The sequence below is a fragment of the Rissa tridactyla genome, chromosome 2 (assembly GCF_028500815.1).
Source record: "Rissa tridactyla isolate bRisTri1 chromosome 2, bRisTri1.patW.cur.20221130, whole genome shotgun sequence".
Lineage (NCBI taxonomy): Eukaryota > Metazoa > Chordata > Aves > Charadriiformes > Laridae > Rissa > Rissa tridactyla.
Window position 1 is genome coordinate 125964757 of NC_071467.1, and position 25963 is coordinate 125990719.

The following is a 25963-nucleotide window of genomic DNA, read 5'->3' on the forward strand; positions in this document are numbered from 1 at the left end:
GTTCTTCGGATGGCTGTATATCAGAGCAATGAACTTACACTACTTGTGCTTGATATACAGTTCTATATGTAGAGAGGACTGTAATTTTTTTTGTGACAAATGGAAAGCTGTTGATGAACTACAGGAAAGCTACTATCCAATCAGGTATTTTCCAGTTATTTCCATATAAACAAAATACCTTTTACATTCCCTAAATGCATTTCTGATGATGTTCTTTAAAAGCATCAGATTTGCTACAGCATTTATCATAAGAGAAGATGTTTAAGGAAGTGTTTAAATCTTGCAAAACATAAAGGCCAGACTTTCAGATCTGCTTTGTTACATATATGATCGCACGTCTGAAAACTACTTAGACCTGTACCAAGATTCAGATTATTTCAAGTTTTGAAGCATTTTCTCTTCACATCCCAGTTTGTCTGTCTTTCTGAAGAAGCTTTTGACTGCATTATTTGGGCAAACTTTATTAGTTGCTGGGTTTTGTCTTCCACAAATTACATAATTGTCAAGCCTGCTAGTTTTAGTAGTCTTTTTTTACCTGGCCATTGCTCAAACTTTGGTCTTTGAACAGGAGGTGTTATTTCAAGATATATGCAGATATCCCCAGGATGTGCTATTAATAAACAGTGGCCAAATATACTGTCCATTCCTCGTCGGAAGGGGTTGAAGGTCCAATGTGGGATTGAGGAAAGACCATGTGAATTGATTTGAAAGCTCATGGCAAAAGCAGTGCTCAGAATCAGGATTTTACAAAACAGTGGTAGTGATTTGAAGTGATTTCCCAAATTGTTTCACTGTAACTTACACATTTTTGAAGATCTATTTTATGGTATTTTGAGCCATAATCCGGAAATGGTGTTTTGGCTTCTCACTTTTATTGTAGTAGGTTCCCGGCATTAAAAGAATTACCTAGCATAATATGAAGAGAGTAAAAATCCGTTAACATTCTTATATTCACGCAAGGAGTGGTCTGCAAAATGGGTCCTGGAGAGGTGGATTGCTGCCTGTTGAGCATCGAATTAACCTTGGTTTTAAGATGGAGGTGGTTCTGCACATAAAGGAGAGACAGATACTGGAACTCCCTGCCAAAGGGTGTTGTGAATGCAAGGAGTGTACAAAAGGAGGCTGGGCTGTGCTTCAGAGAGATCCCTTGGGTGTTACTACAGTTCAGATAGGCTACAGGGGCTCAGGCAATCCCTTGGGCTGACAGGAGCTGGGGATTGGGAGATTGTTGTTGGCAAGCTTTCATTATATGCTTGCTTTGTTCTTACTCTTTCCCGGGTATCCACTTATGGCTGCCGTTGGAGAACAGTAACCAGGCAAGCCCCGTGGTTTGACCAGAGCTTCTGTGCTCAGATATACCTTGTTCTCAGAAAAACTCTCTCCCCATGTGTTGTACAGAACTATGAGAGGGTCAAATGCATTTAGCATCTATCTGACTGTATTGGTTAATATCACCTTTCTAGTTCCGTTGTGTATCCCGGTATCTTACTGCTTTTCCCCATATAGCTTTGGTCATTCCTTTCAGTATTTTTATTCTATCTGTATAGATATTATCTATATTATATCTATATTATCTGTATAACACAAGATTCCATATTAGGCTACACAACTCCTGTTAGTTTCTCTTAAGGAGAGAGTTTCAGACAGCTCTTCACATACCAAAACCCTGGACCATTTGCTTCTCTGTGGTCAAAACCTGCCTCTGATTAACTTACAGAGGAGTTGTCACATTCTTCTGGATATTCTTTTCCTCTGATTAATTTTTTTCTTATGTTTAGAAATTTGAGCATAATGTCAAGCCCAGGTTCTTGATGAGATAAGTATATGTGTAGTGTTACTTTAATAGTAAATAGAAATTCAACGTGTTTTTAAAAAGCGATTACACTGGTTCACACTGAGGAGCTCACTGAGGTACCTGTCGGCAAGAACAAGGATAAAGCGATTACACTGTATATTACAAGTTTCTTAATGTTACCTTTTCTTAGACATTAAAAACTCTTTACACAGTTCATTATAATATCTGCACAGTCATCTTTCACGGTCATGTAATCTTTGTCCAAAAGATTGTTTGAAAATATTGACATTTAATTTATATTGAAAGCCATATTCTTAAAAAATAATATTTAAATATTTTATAATATTGCCACTGTTAAAGCAAGTAACAGCACAACAGGCCTGGATTAAATAATCCTGTCACTGTTTGCTTCCATAAGCATACACATACGCACACATGTTTTGGAAATACTGGAAACCACCTAGTGGTTTCAGCAGACATCACTAGTTCCACCTGCTAATTACAGTCCCTTTCTTTCATTGTATACTTTTTTTGTTACAGTCACTGTCGTTTTTACATTTTAGGAAAGGAATCATATGTTCTCAAAGGTTTTATTTAGCACATTATATGAAAGCACGGTTTGCATATTTATAAAGAAGAATCTGGCTAGTCTGTATTAGCTGTGCTCCGTCCTGCTTATTCAAGGATCACACAAACCTAGTTTAGAAGTTGGGAGACTCCATTTTAAAGTGTTTCCATGTAAGAAGAAAATGCTATGGTGTTTTTTGGGAGAAAAGGAAAGGAAGAGAAAGATGAGAGGAGAAAAGGAGAGCAGAAGGAAGATAAAGGAAAAAAAATGAAATGCTGTGAACTGACTGCAACATTAGTGAGAAAAAATGAAACCTTAGCCTTGTCAGGCACAAATGCTTTTACCATTCACAGCACAAACACACATGGAAGCTTTACATGCTGTTACTTATAGTTACTTTCTGTGCTTGAAAATGCTTGTACAAAACATGGGTCGAGTTTTAATTTCGCTGGGGAAATGTCCTTTAATTGTAGTTTGCTTGCTTTGTTTTTCCTCAAGTCATTAGGTAAAAATCATCTAGTGTTATTGGACTGGGTCCATACAAAGCTAGGCTGCTTGATCAACCTACTCTGCACCCCTCAGTTCTAATCCTGATTACATTTGCCTTAGTTGATCCCTCTGAAGCCAGCCCACTTCAGTGTCCTTAGATGCTTGCATACTTCAATGTTTAAAAAAAAAAAAAAAAAAAACAGTAAAGTGCTGTTGCCCTTGCTGCTCTGTTTTCAGTAAACTTTAAATATGAGAATGAGCAAAACTTAATAGAAGAATCGCTTTAGTCAATCTTTTGTTTTGCAATCAAGTAAGGTAATGACAATTCAGAGACTGCTAATATATTCACCTACTGATACAAGCTGAAATTCTTACAGGCTGTGAGCTGTTTTTGGAATGTAAAATAACTTTTTGTTGTGAGAGGAAGTGTCTTTGTGACTGTAAAAATAGCAATCTTCTGACGTCCCAGAACTGTTGATTTACCTTTTGCTTTGAAACTGATAGACTGGTGCTGTGGGTGAAAAATAAATGTTTGTACTCCTTAAAAAAGTGTGAACAATGTAGTCTCTGAGGAGCAGGGACTGATTGCCTGCGTGGTCACACAGCAGCTTTCATCACCAGTGGATCTAGCTGTCAACTGCAGCTACTGCGGTATAAAGCAATAATGGTAATAACGGTAATACAAATGCCAGCCTTGGGTGTAACAGGGCAGATCCCGAGTTAGGAAAAATGGGTGCATCTCTCAGGGCACAGCAGGGAGGGTTTAATGCGGTGCCTCTAGGGTGGTTGTGGTGAGCGCAGGGAACAAGCAGTCTTTTCAGTGTGCTTTTTGGTCCGATGCTGTGCACCCTGAGTTTTTGTCAGGGTCAAAGTTCAGGATAGGTGCTTAGCTCATTCCAACAAGAAATTGGCTGGCTGGCTGCCACCTCCTGTCTTTCTGGAAGAAGGAAGTTATGACTCCCTTCTCTTGAGATGTAGTAAAGCATGGAGAGGCTTTTTGTATCTCTTCCTTTATCACTGTTGGCAGATACTAATAGAGAAAAGGAAAAAAAGCATATATCTGTTTGAGGTGAAAACAAAGTTATTGTTCTATTGTTTTTTATAGTCCGTTATATACTGCCATTCAGATAACACTTGCATACCTGAGAGCAGCCCAACCTTTACATTCACCCATTAGGAGTCTTTGTTTTGGCCTGCAATAAACAATTTTTGAGGGATTCTCCTCATCTGTCCTTTTAGTTTGGCTTGATGGGCCCTTCATCTCCTAAAACTTTGCTGCTTCTGTAAAACGAACTCACCTTAAAGACACTCTGATGGGAACCTGAGGAAGTCTTTTGAACTGTTGACTGCTCAGATGCCAGTTATTGCTACGATATGCTGGTTTTATATCTCTGAAATTACTTGGTGATTCTTTTACTTATGTTGACAAGAAGAGCTCTAGGCCCTTCTTATTAGTCCCTCTTTACTCTGAAATGGGGCCTGTAGTTTTAGTTGTGATTCATCCCAGTAGGCTGTACTCCTTTCTGCCTTGATTATAGCCATTTCAACAGTAGCTAGAGGGAGAGAGAGATGCTTCTCTTACAATTAGGGAGCTCAGGCAAAAGTACATTATTATCCTTTATCAAGGGTTTTGGTTTGACAAAACCAAGAGCAGATGCAGGAGATTTAAACTTCATTCTCTGATGAAAAAAAAAAAAAAAAAGGAAAAGAGAAAAGCTTTTGACAAATTCAAGCAAGATATGTTAAAACAAAAGTAATAGAGTAAATAACGTAGTCCTGTAGTGAAATTGTAATTTAACTTTTTTATAACCTTAATGGTAATTTCAGACGTATATGTCTGCTGCACCACAGTATAGGAAGTCTAGGAAAGGGAGACAAATCATGAGACTTCCTCAGTGGTAGTTCCTTACAACTTAATCCCTGTTTGGCAAAATTTGAATTCAAAATGTCCCTGGTGACTGAATAGAATTTGTGAAATAAAATGGAAGCTTGTAGAATTAAATAAACTGTAGCTAACATATAGGAGTCAAAATAGAGAGACAAATTTCAGAGGTAACTAAAGGAAAAGAAAGGATAAAGCTGCTTGATGTTGGGTTAGCCTTTGTAAACTCTGCCTGGGAAAATTCCAGATGATGGAAGCTGTAATGGCATCAGTTTATTCTCATAGTTTAAGTGTGTCTAGAATCATATTTAAAAATCCTAAATATGTTTTGCAAACACAGAAATTGGAAAATATGTTTTCATTTTATCCTTTAAGTTAAGGAGGCCTTTAGACTTCCTTGCTAAAAAATCTGTAAGCCTTGTGTGACATCCTCTCTGAATCCTTGCAGAACAGAAGTTTTACTATTGCAACGAATGCGTGTTTTTTAATTAAAATTAGAAGTAAAGCAAATCCTCTTAGGCTAAAAGGCAGCAAAGATGGCCTTTAATATCAAAGATTAAAGTTGGGAAAAAGATGTGGAAATTTTTGCCTAAGAAGAATGAACAGCCTGCTTATGAATCACTGATGTCATTTCCAGGACTAATAGCAAGAACTGAGTAACTGAGCTTATAACTGACTTTTCTAAACAAGGTGGAGAATTATGTGGGGTCAGTGGTCTTCTCAAGAGATTCATAAAGCGTAGAAATATCTAGTTATGATTCAATAATAGAAATGCCAGATTTTACTCCTTATATCTATCTGTCTGTCTGTCTATCTATCTATCTATCTACCTAATCTATCTATCTGTCTCACATGCCTGACTCTCGCATTTGTATAAAGATGCAATATTATCCATGCAGGGAGATAACAAGAATGTGAGGGAAGACGAGGAAGAGGAGAGTAGCCTTGTACTGAAGGGTATGTTGTCTGAGGTTACACAACGCCTGGTGGAAGGGTGGGTTATAGTGTACGGTTCCTCTCTGTGCCAAGGAGAGTGAAATAGACACGTTCGGTTCAGATCTTACAGGGAAGTTCCGTGCAGCTCCCAGAGGGTCTTACCAGAACAATCCAGTCTGTCCCTCTCAACTTAAATTTATTAGGAAGTCTAGAAGACAGAAAAGCGTTCAAATTATGAAAAAAAAGTTTTATATTCTGTTCTTTTATTTTTTTAAAATTGCCTAGTATCTTCTGGGTTACTTTCACTATTCTATTTTAAATCTGATTATCCTCCTACAAGTGATATTCTCTTGCCATATTACCTGCATTTAGAGTTAATTTTTAATTCTACTAAGAAAACCAAGTCTGAACTAAGAGGAGATCTGTAAAGCCAGAAGTAGGTAAGTGCAAATTCTGTAGTTAACTCACCTGCCTTATGTATTGAAGTATGTGATGCCAGATAATTTCTTAGACAAATTCATGTTATTGATGTCCAGCTGAGATACAGTGAGTAGAAAGAATGGACTTTTAACTTCAAATATCAGGTGATCTTACAATGCCGGGAGAAAAAAACAGTATGCATTTACATTTAAAATTAAATAAGGTATTGAGGAAAGCTGCATGTATTATGAGGATACCAGTATTTAATACTAACCATAGTTAAGTCTCATGAATATGTGCTATATTAGCAATGTTCCACTTAACAGAAGTCTTAAGACAAAATTTTCAGAAACGGCAATAGTATGATAGATCTGGTAACTGAAATCCAAAATTATTTAAAAACATTTTTATTAGGAAATTACTGACTTGGTATGCACTTATTTACTAATACGTATATGAAAGATTTTTCTGAGTGAACTGTATGTAAAATTAACTCTTGGGTCCATTAAGATAGCAGAAGCTTACTATGATTAAGACCACAGCGGATATCAGTCACTGAATTTCTGGAATTTGCGATTTCCTATATGCAAGTTAGAAAGCTATTTTGTATATGAATTTTGATACATATAATATACAATAAAACAATTTTTAAAATGTGGAATATCATCTCTGATGTGTCATTTCTATAGCATTTAGTTTTGCTACCCAAAAATAGAATATGGGCTATATTTAGTTTTACAGATTTATCAACTAGTGATATCTCAGTGTCTTCTATATCAAAGAATAAATAAATAAATTTGCCTAACTATTATGACTAATTAGATCAAATCATGCAGCTTTAGTGTTGTTCATTATCTACACTGGACACAAATGTCCAAACTCCTGTGATAAAATTTGTGTCTCTGATACTCCACTGTGACCACAGCTAGAGAAAGGCAGTAGGTAGCAACAGCAGAACTGCTAAGCATGCCCACATAAGAATGTCACACTTAGGTAACAGAGTGTCCCTCAGGTCAGCCTACGATAAGAGCAAAGTCAAACAAGGCTGAATCCTTGATGTTTTGTGTTTTAAGTATCTGAAAATTGTTCTCGACCAGCCTCGACCTACAAGACCTCAAATGATCATATGAGCAAGGCAATAAATTGGTGGTAACTTGCCCTGAGGCCTGTGCTGTAGTTGTGATGTCGTGAAAGTTACAGCTGGTGTTAGCCTGTCCACATAGATCTACCTACTTGTTCAGGCTTCACAGACGGGAAAATTTTATATTTACCGAAGGGGAACTATGGTGGCTGAATGGGCATGGCTGAAAGGCTCTGTATCGTATCAGTGCGGTCAAGTGGAGATGCACGGGAATACCACGGCATCAGGAGAGCCGGGGAACCACTTGCTTTCCAAAACTCCACACCTGAGCAAGATTTTGGCGATGCCAACAGTTTGTAGCCCTGCAGTATTTGCCAAACATCCAGGACGTGGCCTCCTGTCATGGGACAGACTGATTCACCTTCCTGACAGAAATCAGAAATGGAATGTAGTGGGCATAGAGGAAAACCGTTTGTGTAGGAAAAGACACTCCAAAAATTATGATTTCCAGAGGAATGGACAGCAGCTTTCGCAGTGTCGACATGCTTCAACTTGGACTAGCACTATTTTACAGCCAGGCCATACAAAAGCAAACTTTCAAGTACTGTCAAGTGCCCAGGAATACCAAAAAGAAGAAAAAAAGTTTAAAGGTAACTGACATTATTATGCAGAGCACAGCAAATGCTGTATTTAAAAAAACAAACAAAACCAGGTTGTTGTATCTGTGTTTGTGGTCAGGAGTTTGGCCATTGGTAAAAGCATTGTTATGTGGGGGGTGTTTTCTTGTTACCATTTTTTTTATTTTAATTTTTTTTTCCCAACAGTGATTGTTGGAAATTTTCCAATTGTGATTTTTAGTATTCCTTTTTATTCAATTTAGTAGCTTTGTGTAGAGCTCTGATGAAAATGCCATGAGTACTTACTGGGGTTTTCTGTGTGATAACTAATATAAAATAGTATCTATTCCTTTATCCCTTTAAAAATTTGTCTCTATGGTCTTGATTAGCTGATCAAAAATATTTTCTGAACCTGGCCTTTTTAAATAAAGCATATCTTTGATACATTAAAAATGCAAAGGCAAACAAAAGCATTTTTTTACTACTTTCAGGATGTTCATCTCTCACCTGTGACTGTTGTTTGCCTTTTCTTCTTTCTTAACCATCCCCAAAGCTTCAGTAAGTGCACATACAGAACTGAAATAAATAGAACTTCTTGTTGTGAATGTTCTTTGCCTCAGTAGTCAGGAAAATTAACTGGTTTCTTTCAGGTAGCCTTTTTTGTTCACATCAGTGCAGCATTGAAGGAATTCCTTTTAAGAATCACAGTTGCTTAGGTATTAGCACAAATTTAGTGTGAAAGTTATTTTTATTCCTTTTTAAAGTGGGATAAATAGTTCTTCATTGTTCTTTGCCTAAAAAATAATTGCTGCATATTGAGAGGGAGGGACTATAAGTTGTTTTCTTTTACTTAAGTCTTGCATCACTCCAGGAAGAAAGATTACAGTGTCAGGCAGGATATCACCTCATGAAAAAGTTAAACTGGTCTAAGTACCTGATTTCTTTAGATTTAGTTGCTCTTTACCTCAGAATGCCTCTTTGCTAACAGATGTCAGGTGTTGATCGCTTTAACGTCTTACTAAGGGCTGTCAGGAGGCTGCCAAACCCAGACAGTCCCACCCCAGAGTCTCTTAATTACGTTGTGTCAAACTACATTAGCTGGCTTTCTGCTGAGTTTTATTTTTGAACAAATGGAACTTTTTACGTTGAAGTTTTCATGTGGAGTTGGGGTAGGGGATGACTCAGAAGAGGTACATGTTTTAAGTGTTGGTGGTTACTTTCTCAAGAGATTAGCTGTGTAATTAACTGATGTCTGCTAACAGGGTCTTCCAATTACGAGATATGGGGAGACTTAACAAATTGGGTTGTCTGGGTCACAGGTCTATAATCACTCTTAGCAATATTTGCTGAGAGACCATCTTAAAACTTGTCAAACACTATTCAAGAATTTTGTTGGCCAGTTTGTTGGCAAAACCTCCCAAGGAGCAAATGCTTTCTGGCAAGACCGTGTGCTACCCACGTGTCACCAATTGTGCAAGGAACTCGTGCAAGAAAACAAGCACGACCCCTGGAAGAGTCTTGATCATGAAAGAGCAAGCGCCATTCTCTTTTAATCAAATTTATTCAAGGTGTCAAATATTTTCAGGGAGAACTGGATTTGTAGGGAATCTGAACATTTAAATATAAGCTATGACATTCTTTGTTATCCAAACAGACTAATGAGCCTGAAGTGTTTCAATAAAAGGCACATCACACTGGCATTTTATGAGTCACATACAAATTTAGTGGCATGTCACAACCGAGGTACAGCGGGTTTTGTGAGAGAGGCAGTTCTAGAGAAGGAACTAAGTTAATACATGTTGAGAAAAGAGGTGTGCTGTTGTGTAAGATTTTCCTCAGGTTTAAACCAAGGGCAGCTAGTTTGAAGCTTGTTGCATCTGTTGCAAACCCAAAGACATGATTCTGTGCCAGAAAGCTTTAGCTCTTTTCCCTCAACTGTATCGCTTGCCATAATATAGATAGTGTAGACAAAGTGACAAATTTTAATGTCTTTTATTCCACTGAGACATACTTTGTGGAATGCTATTGCAACTTTACAGCACTAGAACTCCATAATTCTACATACTTTATTCACAAGTAGAGTTTTCAAAATAAGATAAATCCTATATAGAGTTAATTTTCTGTTCTTGTAAGTGCTCGGTGCTATTTTGGATTCTGATGTTTGAGCTTTTTCGTAGTTTAATCTATAACACTAAGGCCCATGAGGGTCAGAACTGATGTGATAGGCTGATACTTGGATTCCTCAAACAATAAGTTTGCATAGTCATATTTTTGAGGGCCCGTTTTGAGTCTCTGATCATAGTATGTAACGTGAACGAATAAGGTTGTGCAAATGTATACATTAAAGAGAGGTGGTAACTCATGTGGGCACGGAGATAGCTGTATTTGACAAATGATGTGTGTTGCAAAAGCCACGTTAGTACTTCTGCTCAAGGTTCTTATAGTTTTCAGTATATTTTTTTATGATATGAAAAGATAGGGACTGTCTGGGATGTGCCCCATGTTATGTGGTGTGAGTCCTGAAAATGCAGATTTGTGTTCTTGAAGAGCAGTGTTCTAGGGTATTTTTCCCCCGTAACCTTCATCAGGGGTGGCTGAGAGAATGGAGGCAACAAGAAAATCTATAAACAGGACATGTAACAGTTATTTTGTAACAGGTAAAAGTAAGTGTTATAAAACCGGGAGCTGGAAAACAGGCGTACATAACTGTTAAGAGTTTAGAAAGGTATGTTTAATCCTTGCAACTACATGTTCAAATGTGCAAACCTTTTTGACCAAATGCTGGATTTTTATTCATCTGTATGCATAAAGTGTGAACACAACCAACGTAAGATCCTTCTGTTTGCCCCGACTACTTTGAATGCTCTGCAATACTTCCCACATACTGACAGTGCCCGAATTTTTTAGAAGCAGCGCACAGGGGCCCTGCCTGCAACACTGAGACAGCCAGGACTCTACACCAGGGGTGCACAGTTTGGGAACAGTCAGGAAAATATGACTTTTGTGGGTAATGCATCTGCACGTTCCCCCAGGTAATAGAGGTAGACAACAGGAGTGGATTGCGCTGAATGACACACTTTTTTTTGTGTGCCGGGGGTCTCGGTTGGTTGGGGTGTTCCGTCGGGAGGATGATCCACAGGAATACTGTCTTGTCTTGAAATTTCTGTGGGTCCATTTTGGTGGTTTTTTGTAACTGGGTTAAGTCACAAGAGAAGTGCAGCTTAATAGGGCATTTGATTGTTCATAATTGAAAGTTTTAGAGTTTTAAAAACAGGAGTTGATAAAGAGCGGCATGGTCTAGTCTAAGGCAGTCTCTCCTGCAGACATCTCCTTTGAGGCATTCTCGACCTGACTTGTGCCACCCAGTGTAACATCACTGACTGCATTACATTTACTTCTAATTTACACCAGGGTGAGCGTTTCAAAACCTTTGCGGCATTCAAGACTCATGTTCTGCAAGTTAATTTCTACCTTTTTTAATACAATAAACTGATACCTCAGACTGTGAAGGCTTCAAACTTTGGATCCTCTTCTGCCACAGTATCAAAGTTTCTGTTTTATCACTGGCCTCTTTGCTCGCACCAGAGGTTTTATTCTGCTAGTGATTAATTTCCATGTGTTCGCATAATCATACCCTTGTGAACTAATAAAATTCCAAGTGCGATACTACATTGCTGAAGCCAATGAAAGCTCAACATGACATGATTTGAAGACTGTAATATTCAAGTCAGAATACAAGACAAAGAAAAGTTGTTAATATTATTTTCTACTCCACTTTCAGGCTTTTGATAAAGACTCCATCTGACTGTCTTCTATCAGATCATTAAATTCAAAGTGATACATGAAAGGGACCTGCAGGAGTGGACCCTGAGAGATTAAAATGAAAATATTTTAGGAATATTTCATTTTTAATAGGGGTGTTAAATCTTTGCGGTGTTTTTTGAACTGATTTGTTTCCAAGGGAACAACAATCTGCAGTGCTATAAACCTCTTTAATGTTAGCACATTAACAGGTAAGGAGCCCCCATTCCCTGGCAGTGTTTATAATTCTTTTTTCTCCCCCCCCGGAAAAGGCTCTCATCTGTTTTTCTCCTCATTCTTCACAGTTTCATGTAATTTAACTTCCTTGCAGTATGACAGTAATTCTGACAATAGTACATATGACACATTTCTAAGCATTATTGACATAGCAATAGAAAATAAAAAATGTTCAAGGGATTGGAAGAGAAAGTAAGTCATAGGCTGTGCCATGTCGAGATACCATATCCTCAGGTGCCATCCTGGCTCGGACGGCTCTGTCTACACACGGTCTCAATTCTGTTTAGTTTTTCAGTAACAAACCTAAATGAAATTGGGGAGAAAAGAAAATATGTAAGAATTTTGTCTCATCTAGCAAAACAAATACACATGGGGAAAAATTCCCACTAAGAATGTAAAGCCTAGTTCTCCAAAGCTTTTCTGGGTAGTCTAAAAGTATCTAGGTATTCTGCTCTGCTAACCTGTGAAGTACAACCTCCCCTCTGTGCAAGCCCTCACATAAATTCCTGTTAGCTGTACAGGAGATCATTTTGTGGTAAATGAACAACCCACGTATTGCACTTGTGGAATGTTTTCTTTCTGGGGAATGTGGAGAAGTAAGCTTGGCAGGTTGTATGTGCTGCATTTGTATGTACTACACTATTACCAACCGATGACATAAATGGGAATGGTTTGGGGGTTTCTGTGTAAACTGCTATTGCAGAGTTTCTTAGGAAACGTGGGCATGTTTTTATGAAGTGATGAACATCTATCCATTCTTGAAAAATTGGATTTTACCTAAGACATGCTTTTTATCATAGCCAAAATCACTGCTTGTAAAAACTAGATCATGATCCTGACCTAAAATGAAAATTAACTTTCTTTGTGCGCTCTTTCACATTGTGTTTCACAATGCTATTTGTTGAGTTAGACCTTTGGTAAAAACAGCATGGAGAATGAAGGTTCATTTGTGTTTTACTTCTGGGATTTCAGTAGCTATTTGTGCTCTTAATGAAGTAAGATGTTAAATTATCAGAGTTTTATCAGAATAAGTTAATTTTGGAAGCAACTCCATTGACTTCAGTAGAATTGATCTTGATAAGAGTTCATCTTGACTTACCAAATGCATTATTATTTTCTGAGCAGGTTAGTAAGAAATGTGTGGTAAAGATGCTTCTTTTCTAGTTAGAGGGAAAAAAATTAAAAATCCAAGCATGAGCTTTAACTTTTCTGTTAGCCTGCACATTAGATAGTAATTGGCAACGGTTCTTATTTAGATAGGTTAGTTATGGTTGTGTGTTGGAAGGGAGAATGTTTCCTTCTCGGCTCTTAGAGTGAAACATTAAACAATATCAGGTAGGGAGAGATACGTACATGTCATGCCCAGTTCTTACTTATTTCACTGAACTTTTGAGGACCCTTTAGGTGTATGTTCGTCAAGGTTGTTAGATGTCTACTTAAGATCCTAGATGAAAAGGTCCAACCTACGTGATAATTTTGGCAGTCGCGTAGATTGGTTAAAATGAGTGAAATAAGAAAACTGAGACCTCATTATCAAATCAGTAATAATTCTGCTTCCTAATAATAAGAACAGACATTAAAGAGGGATACCGTCTTGTTACTGACTTCACAAGTTTTTCCATATTTTAGCTGTGCTGTAAAGAAAAAACATGTCTAGTAAAAAACAAATAGCAGCTAATAGAAATAAAAAATAAAATAACAACTTCTAGATCAAAAAGAATGGCTGGTTAAACAAGGTATATTAACCGTTTTGAGGTTTGGGGTGTGTTAAGCAATTGTAAGATCATATAGTTTTTGTTGTAGTGGCTTTGACACATTCATAGCTCGTAGGTGAGCCAAAATGAGCAAAAAACCCTCCTTACGCTACTCAGTCTGTTGTCGAAAAAGATACATTTCTAAAAGTACTTCATTACCGAAACATAAAAGATAATAAAGCAGAATAGCAAAGCAATTAGCTTATTGATAATATTTAAGCAGTGTTCTTTTTGCTGATTATATTATTTTGAAGTTTCCCACCTGTTGAACTCAATAGAAATTACCTCCCCAAATCACTGAAGTTTAGAAAAGCTGCTTTCCCGTAAATGCATTAGCAGGCAGTGGGGAGGATTGTGTATGTGTGGAAGGCTGGGGAGATTCATGCATGTAATTTTGTAACACAAAATCAATAAAGCTGATGACAGATTAAGTTGCTAAATTTCGTAAAACTAGACTACTGTTTGGGTCATCAGCACAGCACTATTGGATTTTCTATGGTTTAATGCTGAAAAACAGGATTATTGATTTTAGGATTTTCAGCGTATCCCCTCTGGGAGTTCTTAAGCAGTCTTTATAATGCTTCACACTTAAGTTGACAACTACAGTGACATAACTGTGTCCTCGCCTTAGTAATCATTTTCTAATCATATTGGAAAAGGCTGGAAATGGTTTATAAAACGATTATTCCAGACAAACGAGGGAACAGGAGGATTGTTGGGCCGTCGCTTCTTTGTCTGGTGGTCATTGCTACCTGCCTGCCATCTTCCCTTGGAATTAACTTACAGTCACAGATTAAGACCTTTGACTGTCATAAATCTGCTTCCCAATATGTTTGACTGGCAGGGGAGTTCACAAGCCGTCCCAGTATAAATAGGATTTTAGCACATCAGGTGCCACTCCAAAGTAAAACGGGCTGTTTTGCAGTCGACTTTGTTGGTGTATATTCATTGCTCCTCTCCCGGTCCATGTGTATGCATGCCTGCGTGTGTATGCATGTGTGTGTGTACGTAAAGTAGAAGCTGAGATAGGGTAACAAAATGAACTACTGTATGCAAGAAATATATGAAGTGCACCCAGCTGCTGGTAGCAATTGCTACATGCAGTCCACTGATTATTGCACATATATCGAAGATAATCAGGGTTACAGCAGTTGTGATGCTCAGGTCCTGCACAGTAACAACATATATATGGAACAGGCCTGGGCGGTGAATCAGCCTTATACCTGTAGTTACCCTGGAAACGTGTTTAAAAGCGAGTACTCTGACATGGACATGGCCCTGAATCAGTACAACCAACCTGAATATTTCACCGAAGAAAAACCTACTTTTTCTCAAGTGCAGTCGCCATCGTACTCTCAGAAGAAAGGTAGGGGCAATTTATTTAAATAACAGCAAAAAATTATCTCTGTTTTTGTTTTTGTTTTGCTTTAAACTTACAGTGGCATCAGTTGGCTCAGATACATCTTTGAATGTGAAGGCTGCCTGTTCAAAATTGAAAGCAGCAGTAACATAGGTTGCTAGGTGATTGTAAGGTTTTTCTGTGAGCAATGAGGATTTCCAAGCACTTTTTCTTAATCTATAAAAGACATTTGCAAATATAGTGCTTGTTTTCTGCTTTCTGGGGCTATTAAGTTCATTTGCTGTTCACCAGTGAGCTAGATAAGAAAGTTTCTCTTCTGAAATGTCGTCATTCTATGTTCTGCATCTTAAAGCTGTGTTTCTGGTTACATACAAACAATTTGTGTGAGTGCTCGTTATCAGTAAATGTGAATTCTGTTTACTCAGCAACTCGGGCAAAATATTTTGAAAATGGAACTGTAAATATGTACGGGAAAGCGATTACGTTTAATAGAGTTACTGTCTTATAAGTGAAAATCATGTAGTTTCTGATTAGGCAAAGCAAAAAAACCCTGAAAATTCAAGGGTATATCGATGCAAGAAGGACTCTTCTGCACCCAGAAAGTTGATCTAAGCAATACGTTTGTGAGAGATAATCAGAGCGCGGTATCTGCTCCCTTGGGGTTAAATCATTGCCTGTTTTTAGAATTTCTTCTTTTACTTTCAAGTAAGCAAAGCAGATTCAAAAAAGAGCCCAAAATACCAACAAACACTTGGAAATGTTTTCGGTGTTACTTGTTTTGAACTCAGACAAGCAAACCGATGCATGCAGAGTATACGTTCTCAGTGTTTCTTTAAAATCACATTATTAAAAAATAAAAATGCGCAGTCTGTTGTATGAACATAAGGTCCTTTTTCTATTAAGACCAGATTTTCTGTATGCAGTTAGCCAAACCCCAGATGAATCGGATGTAACTAGGTAGATAGAGAAAACACAATTTACTACTTTTAAAGTGGCTTCGTAGTAAAAAGACTGTTTAATCTTATTAACTACATGGAAAACCAAAATATTTTCCTTTTTGCAGGCAATATTCATTAGCACTTGGTGCAACAAATCTGTATGTTCGGTAGAAAAATGTCTTAATTTTATACTTTATATTTCTTAATAAAGGAAATACTTTTTAAAATCCTGTTCTAGGAAGCTGTAAGAACATGATCAAATTGTAGACTAAATGCAGTTGTGAGTAATGCATGGTTTTGTATTGTGCAGCATTTTAAATGCCTTTTAAGGCTATTTATCTGCTTTTGCGTTTTAACTAATGAATTTACAACTCTTTATAGACTTTTGCCATGTCTTATTTTTGGTTAAAGAAAAATAGTGCTCTGGAGTAACTTAGAAAAAATAAAGACTTGCTATTGCAAATTCAGTGAAGGAATACATTTTTCATAATGTTAAAGGTTATAAATAATAATAGATATACCTTGATCAGAGCTTTAAGTAAGTTATTTCAGTATTCAGACACCTGTCATTTGCTTGGTTTAAAGTTTTGGTACTTGTTTGGTTGAAAAAATACAGAGTTGTTTTTAAAAACTGCTTGTCTGCCCTTGTTTTCTACTGCCTCAGTTTCACTAAGAAATGGCAGTGAATTTTGGTGGAAGCCGGCTCTCAAGCAGGCTTTTAATTGATCATTCACGGAGCCTGAGCAACGTGCTTTGGGATTCTTTAGAGCCTTATTAGTGTGATAATCAATAAAAAGTTGCCTCCCTTCTGTCAAACCTTTGCAAATGCTGAGTTTGTTAAGCACAAGAGATCGAAACTGTGTGGGACATGTGCATCTTCTCTCTCTCTTTTTTTTTTTTTTTTTTTTAATTTCCATCTTTTAACCAAGCTATCATAAAACTAACGAATCTTTTAATCCTGTCCTAAGAACAGAAGGCTCTACACAGGGCATGTGTGTCTGTATTGATCCAGAATTGATTTTGGGGGGGACAAGCGAGTTTGTTAGAGAAGCTTTGGTAATAACCCATTAAAGCAAAATTAAGTCCCTAAGCAGGTGTTCATAAGGAGTCTTGATTGTTGCAGTTGGTATTTCTGTTAGTCCCCTGAAATCTGTAGTAATCTCAGTAATATGCTATCCAAATCAGATTGTAATTTACAGTAGCACATGGAGGCTTTTCGTATCAAAACTTCTGCTAGTTATTAAATGGTTGAAGTCTTTTCCCTGTGGGAAGAAAAAAAGACATCAACATTTTATACGGTGAAAAAATTATGTCACTTTAAAATAATTCAGAAAATAACTTCAAAAAGCAACAACCAAAGACCCCAACAATGTGTCACTAGAGGAAAAAAAAAAGTATTTAGAAAGTATGGCCAGTTATTCTAAAATACAAGAAAGCACTTAAGCTGCTTCAGCTATTACAGTACATTAAAAACTATTATTTCCTGATTATCTGTCACAAATTCAGATGAAAGTCTTGAATTTTAAAGGAAAAAATTGCACTCCAGAAAATCAAGAGAGGGAGGTGTGGTTTTAGTTTTGTGTCTGCTTGTTGCTCCGTTTGTTATCTGTTGTGCTGTAGTCTACACTCTTAAAAGGCAGCAGCACAATCTTTGTGCAAGAACTTGCTGTTTTATTAAGGAGGTGCTTTTAGACCTGATCCTACCACAGGAGACAGGCAACCAGATACACTTTGTTTTCTACATGAGGCTGTGAAATCGGATGAGCAGAACAGGGCTCGTCATTGTGAGTTCCCAGTTCTGTCCCAGCGAGCTTAAACTGGAACATTTTTCCCCTCTTACGGTGCCGCCGGCCGCGGTGAGAGCTCGCAGTACTTCACGCTGGGCAGATGATGCTCCGGGGGAGCCCGTGCCACCCTACCCTAACACAGAGGCTGAGCAGATAGGCAAAAATGTCTCTGGATCTCCTCACACCGTCCATACAGAGGAGGAGTACCCAGTGACAGGGTAGAGGTAGCACAGGCAGGAAGATGCAAAAGAAAGGTGTACAGAGTCTGTAAACCTCAGCATCCCCATGTATGGTCTGCGCGCAGTGGTTTTGGCCGTTCGGACAACGTGGGAAATAGGTGTGCAAAGTTAAAACTGGGATAAGAGTTGGCTTTCACTTCCCTTTACACAGGCATTTCACGGACAAAGTTAACGACAGATGCCCACAGGTGTCTATGAAGTTAGACTTTAACTTCAGGCTCAGTGGGGGCAGACCAGAAGTAACCAGAGGCTGCCCCCCAAATCCAAGGGTTTACGATCGGGAATTCTTGAGTTGGGCTGTAGCAGTGGTGGCTCCTCAGCCCTGCATCTCACCTTGCTTCCCAGACGCAAAGTGAGGTTAATGCTGTCTTTTTAAGGGCTCTTGGTATGCTGGGAGAATGGGGCTTTGAAAGTTATTGTTGTTGTTGTTATTATAATTACTATTATTTCCCTTTATATTTTCTCAAGCAATTTGCATGCAGCTGAGAATACGTACTGTACGGCTGCTGGAGTATGCGACTGAATTAGTCCAAACTGAGTTCTCAGCCGTGTGGAAACATTAGGGTACTTTCTGAATAGCTAAGAAAATACAACATGGAGTTTATGTCAAGATGTCTTCTTATCAGTGCAGGGAGTATGTGTGCATATAAGCGATTTACAAAAACGCTGAGCATTTGTCATCTTGGCCTTTGCAGGAGAGCATGTTGACAATTATTTTGGGCTTTAAATTGATTAATTTTGCTCTTGACCACCCATCTAAGGAGATAGCACTGATAAGAAAAATTGCATCTTATTCAGCAAATCGTTATGCATTTGGAATTATATCTGTTTCTTTTTTACTAAAAATGTCAGTGGCAAAAGTGTTTTCAGCTCCTTTACTGTACCCTTCCCACAGCCAAATGAAGGATGGGAAAGTGAACCAAGTCATACTTTGCTTTTGCATCGGTAGTAAAACTGATGTTCAGCGAGGCTTAGATTTCTAAATAAGCTACTTGCAATACTAAGTTACGGTCTCTAAAAACATTTCAGTAATTTTGGGGAAAAAAATTTGCATGGTCTCACTCATACAGTAATGCATTTTGTACCTGTAGTTGTTAATGGGTGCAAGTACAGTACTGATCACAGCAGTTTTAAGTAATAACACAGTTTGGGCTAAAATGTTTTTGGCACATCTGTGCAAAATGCGCTACTGTTGATGAGGTTTCTGACTCAGCCCAAAGAACAGGGTTCATACGTAGAAATGTCATCGAGGGAAAAGAGACTATAAAAAATGTTCCAAGTTCGATCTTTGCAGAGTCTCTTGCCAAATTTTAGTAATTCCATAAATCACAGAATGTCAACAAAGATCAAAATTGCAGATAAGCGAGCCAGTTAACTAGGAAGAAATGTGTGAATCTGTTTAGCAACATTCTCGGTGCTTCCAAGCTCGATGGAGAAATAAACAGGTTTGCTCAGTGGGAGTAATTTAAAGAAATCGGGAAACAAGGATCAGTGTATCAGCCCAGCCTTTCAGATCAATACTGATAATAGCACAAACAAGAATGGAGTATGCTTTTTCTCACTCGGCTCTATGCTTTCTCCGATAAACACTCTTTAAGCTTTTACTACACAAGTGTATCAAGGATGATACCTGGATGGTTCTTGCAATTTTGTATAAACTGCAAAGAGTTTCAGTAGAACAGCAGTATGAATTTTCTTTTCAGCTCTAATACAGTTGGGGATTCTCAAGGTAGTAATTAATTTCATCTTTCTCATTTTCATACTGCAGTGTCTAGTAAGTGAATACGAGCTTACTGGTAGGTCCTAAACTCCTCATTTTAGTGAGTGGTCTGTGGTCATGCAAACCATACCAGATGGGTGAAAGAAAGATTTCAGGGAATGTATTTAATACATGACTCTGCCAGTGTACAGTGAAAATCAAAATACTGAATAATGGCCTTAAAACACAAGTGTCCCTGTGCAATAGCAAAAAAATGGCTTTTCCTGCTTGCAAGTTATAAGCCTATGGTGGACCAGGAACAAGCTAATAAGGAACATCTGGTATACAGACAGAAATTGTTTGTATCGGTGTCACTCATATCCCTGTTTGGTAGTCAAATAGGTTTGGGTCCTAGAAATTTTTTAAGGTGTGGTTTAATCCCTAAGCCAATATTACATTATCTGCACAGACAGAGACCTGGAGATGTAAACTCTGTGCAACAGCTCTTTAACAAAACTGAAATCGGTTCTTTACTTTTCTCAAAACATGTTTTGTTTTTTTTTAATGTGTGCCAGGTAGAGAGTTAAAAAACAGTATCATTTTTCAGCGGTTGTTTTGTTGTTTTCATTTAAATAGACTTTCTTTGCCGGGGGGGGCAAGAATAGCCACGGAGTGTCTTGTTTGTGTCACTGCAATCTGTTATGCTGTGCAGGGTCACATATACTGCTTTAAGGTATCATTCCTGCAAATGGTAATTCGAGAGTGTAGTCATACAGTATTAATGAAACAGAGTACCTCAGATGACTGCATAGGTTAGCAGATCTCGTTCTGTCCTTACGGCTGCTGGGGCAGACTCATTGCGCATTTTCCTGTCGAAGGGAATTGTTTCTTGCCATACCTCTACAGAGCTACAGTTGCCATTTAAAAGATATTGTAAATCACTGTCAAGATTGGTTATAATGGACTAAAAGACATATTCTTCTAGATAGGGGCAACTGGCCCTGCTGAGTATTTTGCCTTGCCAAGACAGTAAGATTAGGTGAACTGGCAGGTGGGAGTCTGAGGAGCAAAGGAGTTACTTCAGGCTGCTTCCCCTGCTTCAGGGGAAACGCCAGACACAGCAGATCAAGGCCATTCATTGGTGTTATCCACTCAAAGCAAAGATCCAAGGTGGGCGTTGGGATGAACAATGTGAAGTCATAGTTGACAGATAGTTAACTTCGAGGTCCATGTGGGATGCACCAAATGATAGTCCATGAGGGTGCTGGAGTACAGCAGACAGAGCCTTGAAAGACCAAGGAAAGATGTTGGTTATTGTTGTACAGTTCAGTGACATTGGTGTTGCTTTTGAACTCTTCCTCTTAGCTATTTACTTAGTAGGTTTTGACCAAGAATTAAAGGATGAAGTAAGAACACCAGAAATAGGAACATACCTGATGTTCCCATGAAATTTGTCATCAGACATTCTTCTTCCGTAAGAGAGCACCTGCGTTACTCTGTCCAGGCAGCATCTGCTTCTTCCGCACAGGAGCTTTTATTTTTGCTTCAGGGTTATTAAACACATAAGATGGCAAAGTACTTGATGTGAGAGACAAGTCCCTATTAGTCTGCCCCTCCTCTTTTTTCCCCCAAGTGCTGCAAGGAGTGAGAGAATTCTGTTGCTCTGCTGCTTCCTCAAACCATCCAACGCATGACTCTGCTGCCATCCACATCTTCCCCAAGAATCTCCATTGCACTATTCATAGCTTCCGTGGTGGTACCAAGTTTAGAAAGACACCATTGAATTTCCTCCTGATGATATTTTTTCTAACTCTAAGTAGCACCAAAAATGCACTGAGGCTGCTTATCTGCACATCTTACAAATGAAATTGCGTTGAATTTATACAGAGGTCAGACTGGATATTTGCAACTACTAGAAGTTACAGTGGGCATTATGGTTTGTAAGAACTGAATGTAAGTCCCCTTGTTCCTCTTGGCCTGATGTCTGTTTGTCTGAATTACATCTTTTTGAAATACTACTGAAGGTCCAATTTTCTTACTTTCTAGCAGTTTATGACCCCATTAACTGTTGGAAGGAGGGTTGCAAATACACAAAAGTGGGGATATCACCCTCAGATTTGTAATAGAAAGAAAAAAGTTGTTTATTGCACACTTTTATTGCCAGTGATTTCTTGGGATAAGACATTTTTTCCATGTTTCTTGTTGAATCAGTAGAAGAGTTCAAAGTGTGTGCTTACCTTGTGACATGGGAACAATCCTGAAAAAGTGATGAACGTAATATTTAACATTTAAGTAGCTTAAATAGCTGGCACTTCACACTTACCATGCAGCAAAATTGTGAATGTGGTTGCATATAAGGATGCCATTTTTAATGTCTGACTAGGAGTGCCTGTAGGAGATTTATCTGTTCTGCCAGATTGGAAGCTTTTCCTGAGTTGGATGAAGTCATGAAACTCCAAGAAGGAGATGGACACCAATGGTCACATGCGCAAGCTACTGTATATATTTAAGGAAGCGGTTTAGACGAGTGGTCTCCTGCTCCTCCAATAGAACAAAGCTGCCATTACATGAGCAGTGCTAACCAGATTATATACTTAATGAAACACCAGGGCATTTAATTCAGCAGTAATTCTTGAGGAAGCAAACCAGGGAGACTGAATTTTAGAGGACATAGTCTATGCTACGCTAAGTCTGCGTTTCATGAATAGCAGTAACAAGCGGTAACAAGAAGCCATTAGTCTTTATGAGAAATTTAGTGGAAAATTCTGCATCCCTTTGCTGACTCTGCTGCCTCCTGTATCAGCTCCGTGTTGTGTATGTGTTGCATGTGCAGAGGCAGGTGTGAGCAAAAGGGGGGCAGGATGGAGATAATAGCCTCTGCTAATCCCCCACTGGCATCATGTCTGTTAGGAGTCAGTGATGTAAATTGGAGACAAAACCCTGCCGTCTCTCTTCCCTCAAGCTCACGGAACTAGCTCCATGTGTCCACCAGTCTTTATCCAAGCACAACTTGTTCACCGTGGAGAAATGTAACCTGAATGTAAATCCGATCTTTTGCTATATTGTAGACTGGTATGCTACACCAGTAAGATCTCAGCTCCTTCCCCCACTCCCCTTTCAGATGCCAGCAGGAGTATTGGCAAACCTGAGATGCAGGTACCTGGGCACAGCTTCAAAGTGCGCCTGTTTCTTTGCATTACAGAAGAGGGATGCGTGTTCCTCTGTAATTTGAGGTTCTCATAGTTATGCTCAAAGTAGAAATATGAGGTAGACCATACAAATTCTTCATGCCTTCTTCCTTCTTTGCTTTTTCCTAGTCCACTCACCAGCCCGCAGAAAGTTAAAGTATTTTAAGCTCAATCAATTTCAAGTATTTTCTTTCTGATTTGGGCTGTTCGTTCTGGAGAACCTCTGACAAGTGTAGCCTTATGTAGACACTTTTCATTTAAGCTGTCTGTTACTGAGCTGGCCCTCTGTCACATTAGTCACGGGAAGATGACAGCCACCCCTCCAGCATCCTCCAGTAGCCTTCTGCTGCCCTGAGTCTTGTTACTGGTAGCCTTCCATGTCACTGTGGTGTGCTGAGTCCCCAAGCTTTACTGAGCCGTACAGGTGTGGGGGCTGCACAAAGACAGCAAGCTTGGAGTCTACTCTAACATGTGGTGCTACAGATGGGTTCAGCAAGCCACTGGCAAGGGATAATGTTACAGGCAGCCGCACCCAAAGGAGTCTCCCTCATTGCACTCGTAAATTGCACTCAGGCAGTTGGCAGATGATGCAAAACTGGGAGGAGTGGCTGGTACACCAGATGGGTGTGCTGCCATTCAGAGCAACCTAGGCAGGCTGGAGAAATGAGATGAGAGGAATCTCTTGAAGTTCATCAAAGGGAAATGCCAAATCTTGCACTGGGGGAGGAATAACAAATGCAGCAGTACGGGCTGGGTCCCGACCAGCTGAAAAGCGCTTTGCATGGAAGTACTTGGGGGTTTTGGTGGGCAGCAAATTGAACATGAGCCAGCAGTGTGTCCTTGAGTCAAGAAAGGTCAACAGCATCTTGATGTGCATTAGGAAGATCATAACCAGCAGGTTGAGGGAAGTGTGATCGTTCCCCTCTGCTCAGCTCTGGTGAAACATATCTGCAGCATTGGGTCCGGTTCTGGGCTCCTCAGTACAAGAAGGAATGGACATACTGGAACGAATCCAGCAAAGGGCCACAAAGATGATGAAGGGACTGGAGTTCTATGAGGAGAGACTGAGAGAGCTGGGATTGTTCAGCCTAGAGCAGAGAAGGCTCGAACGGGGTCTTATTGATGCGTGTGAATACATGATTACCCATTACATAGAAGACAGAGCCACCCTCTTCTCAGTGGTGCCCGGTGACAAGACAAGAGGTAATGAGTGCAAATAGAAAAGCAGGGAATTCCTTTTGGAGACAGTAAAATAATCTTTTCTTTTCACTATAAGGATGAGCGAGCACAGGTTGCCCAGGAAGGCTGTGGAGACTCCATCCTTGGAGATATTCAAAAGCCGTCTGGACATAGTCCTGGGCAGCTGGCTCTAGGTGGCCTTGCTTGAGCAGGGAGGTTGGACCAGATGACCTCCAGAAGTGCCTTCCAACCTCAGCTATTCTGGGATTCTGTGAAATATTTACTACACTTTAATAATCTTACATGGTTACGCAAATAGCTGCACTTTCCTCTCTCCCTTCAAAGTGAATCTGAGATCTCTGTGTTACATCTTTATAGAGGGATTTTTCAGAAGGAAAAGTAACGTACCATACCTCCATTAATTATGAATCATGGGAACACGTATTTTGAAAGGTTTGTATTTTACCCTATTTCAAAGTTCTCTTTAATTTCGAATTACTTTTTGGTTGCCATCAGAATTGTTTTGGCTTTTTGCTTACGTTGGAAATATGTTTATGTTATCAAAACAAATGTCATTGTGGGAAGAGAACGAAGCATTGCCAATGTTTTTCGTAGCAGTAATGTTTTATTTCACTTGTTGGGTGTCTGGTAAACCACTTCAGAAGAGACAATGTCATTCTAACCCATGCACGTACACACACACATATTTGAATGCCCACGTATTTTGCCCTAAATTCAGGCTATATTAAATACTCCTGCAGAACACGCCCAGGTGAGGTATGATCAATACAGCTTGGGCTATCTGTTGCTGGTACTTCTCCTACCACACCTGCAGAGCTGTTTTGAAACAAACGATCTCTCAGTAAATACTTCTTTTGACCAGGTCCCTGAGTCACCTGCAACCTGGGATCTCATCTTCAATGTATAAGTATATCGGGTTTTTTGTGAAACAGAATAGAGGAATATACTGTATGTCTCGCAGTTATTTTTTTATTCACATCAAAGCCTTCGAGGTAAAAATAAATATACTTATTTTTTCTGAGGTAGTATTTCAATAGAGAGCAATTGTGTTCCAGCTTCTCCCTCTTGACCAGCAGGCGCTGAAACAGTGTGAAACGTAGAAGATATTATAGATGATGTTTAAATAGTTCTGTAACATTGTTAGTATGGGCTTTTTATTCAGGAAATTTGGTGAGTTCAGATAGACAAGTGGATTTCAGTATAGTATTTTTATATCAAATGTATCTTATCATTTTATATTGAGTTTACATGCCACATCCTCTTTTTCTTTACAGGGTATATACCCAGTTACTTAGACAAGGATGAGCTATGTGTAGTATGTGGGGACAAAGCCACCGGATATCATTATCGCTGCATCACTTGCGAAGGTTGCAAGGTAAATGGCACAGTGGGGAAGTGGGAATCAGAAATAGCTCTCCAGCTCCTCCATTATACAGACTTCCTGAACTGCGCTGTCAAATAAAACAAAGACAGATTAGAAGCGAATAAGAACATCCAGTACTGACGATAAGCCGTATCTGGCTATCCCACCACTCTTCATATGCATAAGGAATATAGTTGATTTTTGCAGTGTTTGCTTCTGAAAAGAAAACAAGAAATTTAGATTTTTGTTGTTGCTTTTTAACTGTTAGCTTTTACATTTCCATTTTTTAATGTTTCTTTGGCCATGTTCTCAGACAGGGTATATCAGCATACTCCCAGCAACTCCAGTGAAGCTGTTTATGCAACAGCTGAGATTCTGCCTATGGCCATGAAGAGTCTGTAGCGATTAACAGTGTTCCAGTGCCTCTCATCGTCTCCACGAAGAAGCAAAAATCAAAATCCCTTCCACATGCTCATACAACAGTAGCATCCATCACTTTGGGAAGCATTGACACCCAGTTAAAACAGTTTCAAAAAAATTGTGACTTCTTTAACTTAAGCATATTGAAATGTGCTTTCAGCCCTAAATCGCATCTCCAAAGCTACATGC

General features: G+C 38.9%; 1 protein-coding gene across 13 annotated transcripts in view; it reads left to right on the forward strand.

Moving 5' to 3' along the window:
• Nucleotides 1-25963, forward strand: part of THRB (thyroid hormone receptor beta) — a 177180-nt gene that overhangs the window by 130199 nt on the left and 21018 nt on the right. For 11 of the 13 annotated variants that reach the window (XM_054190827.1, XM_054190830.1, XM_054190835.1 and 8 more), the window contains one exon: nt 25266-25366. In XM_054190827.1, coding sequence (XP_054046802.1) covers nt 25266-25366 — 101 coding nt within the window. Of the gene's footprint in view, nt 1-4528; nt 7822-11942; nt 14947-25265; nt 25367-25963 lie in introns of those variants that run through there. The other 2 variants (XM_054190838.1, XM_054190840.1) reach the window with 2 other exon arrangements.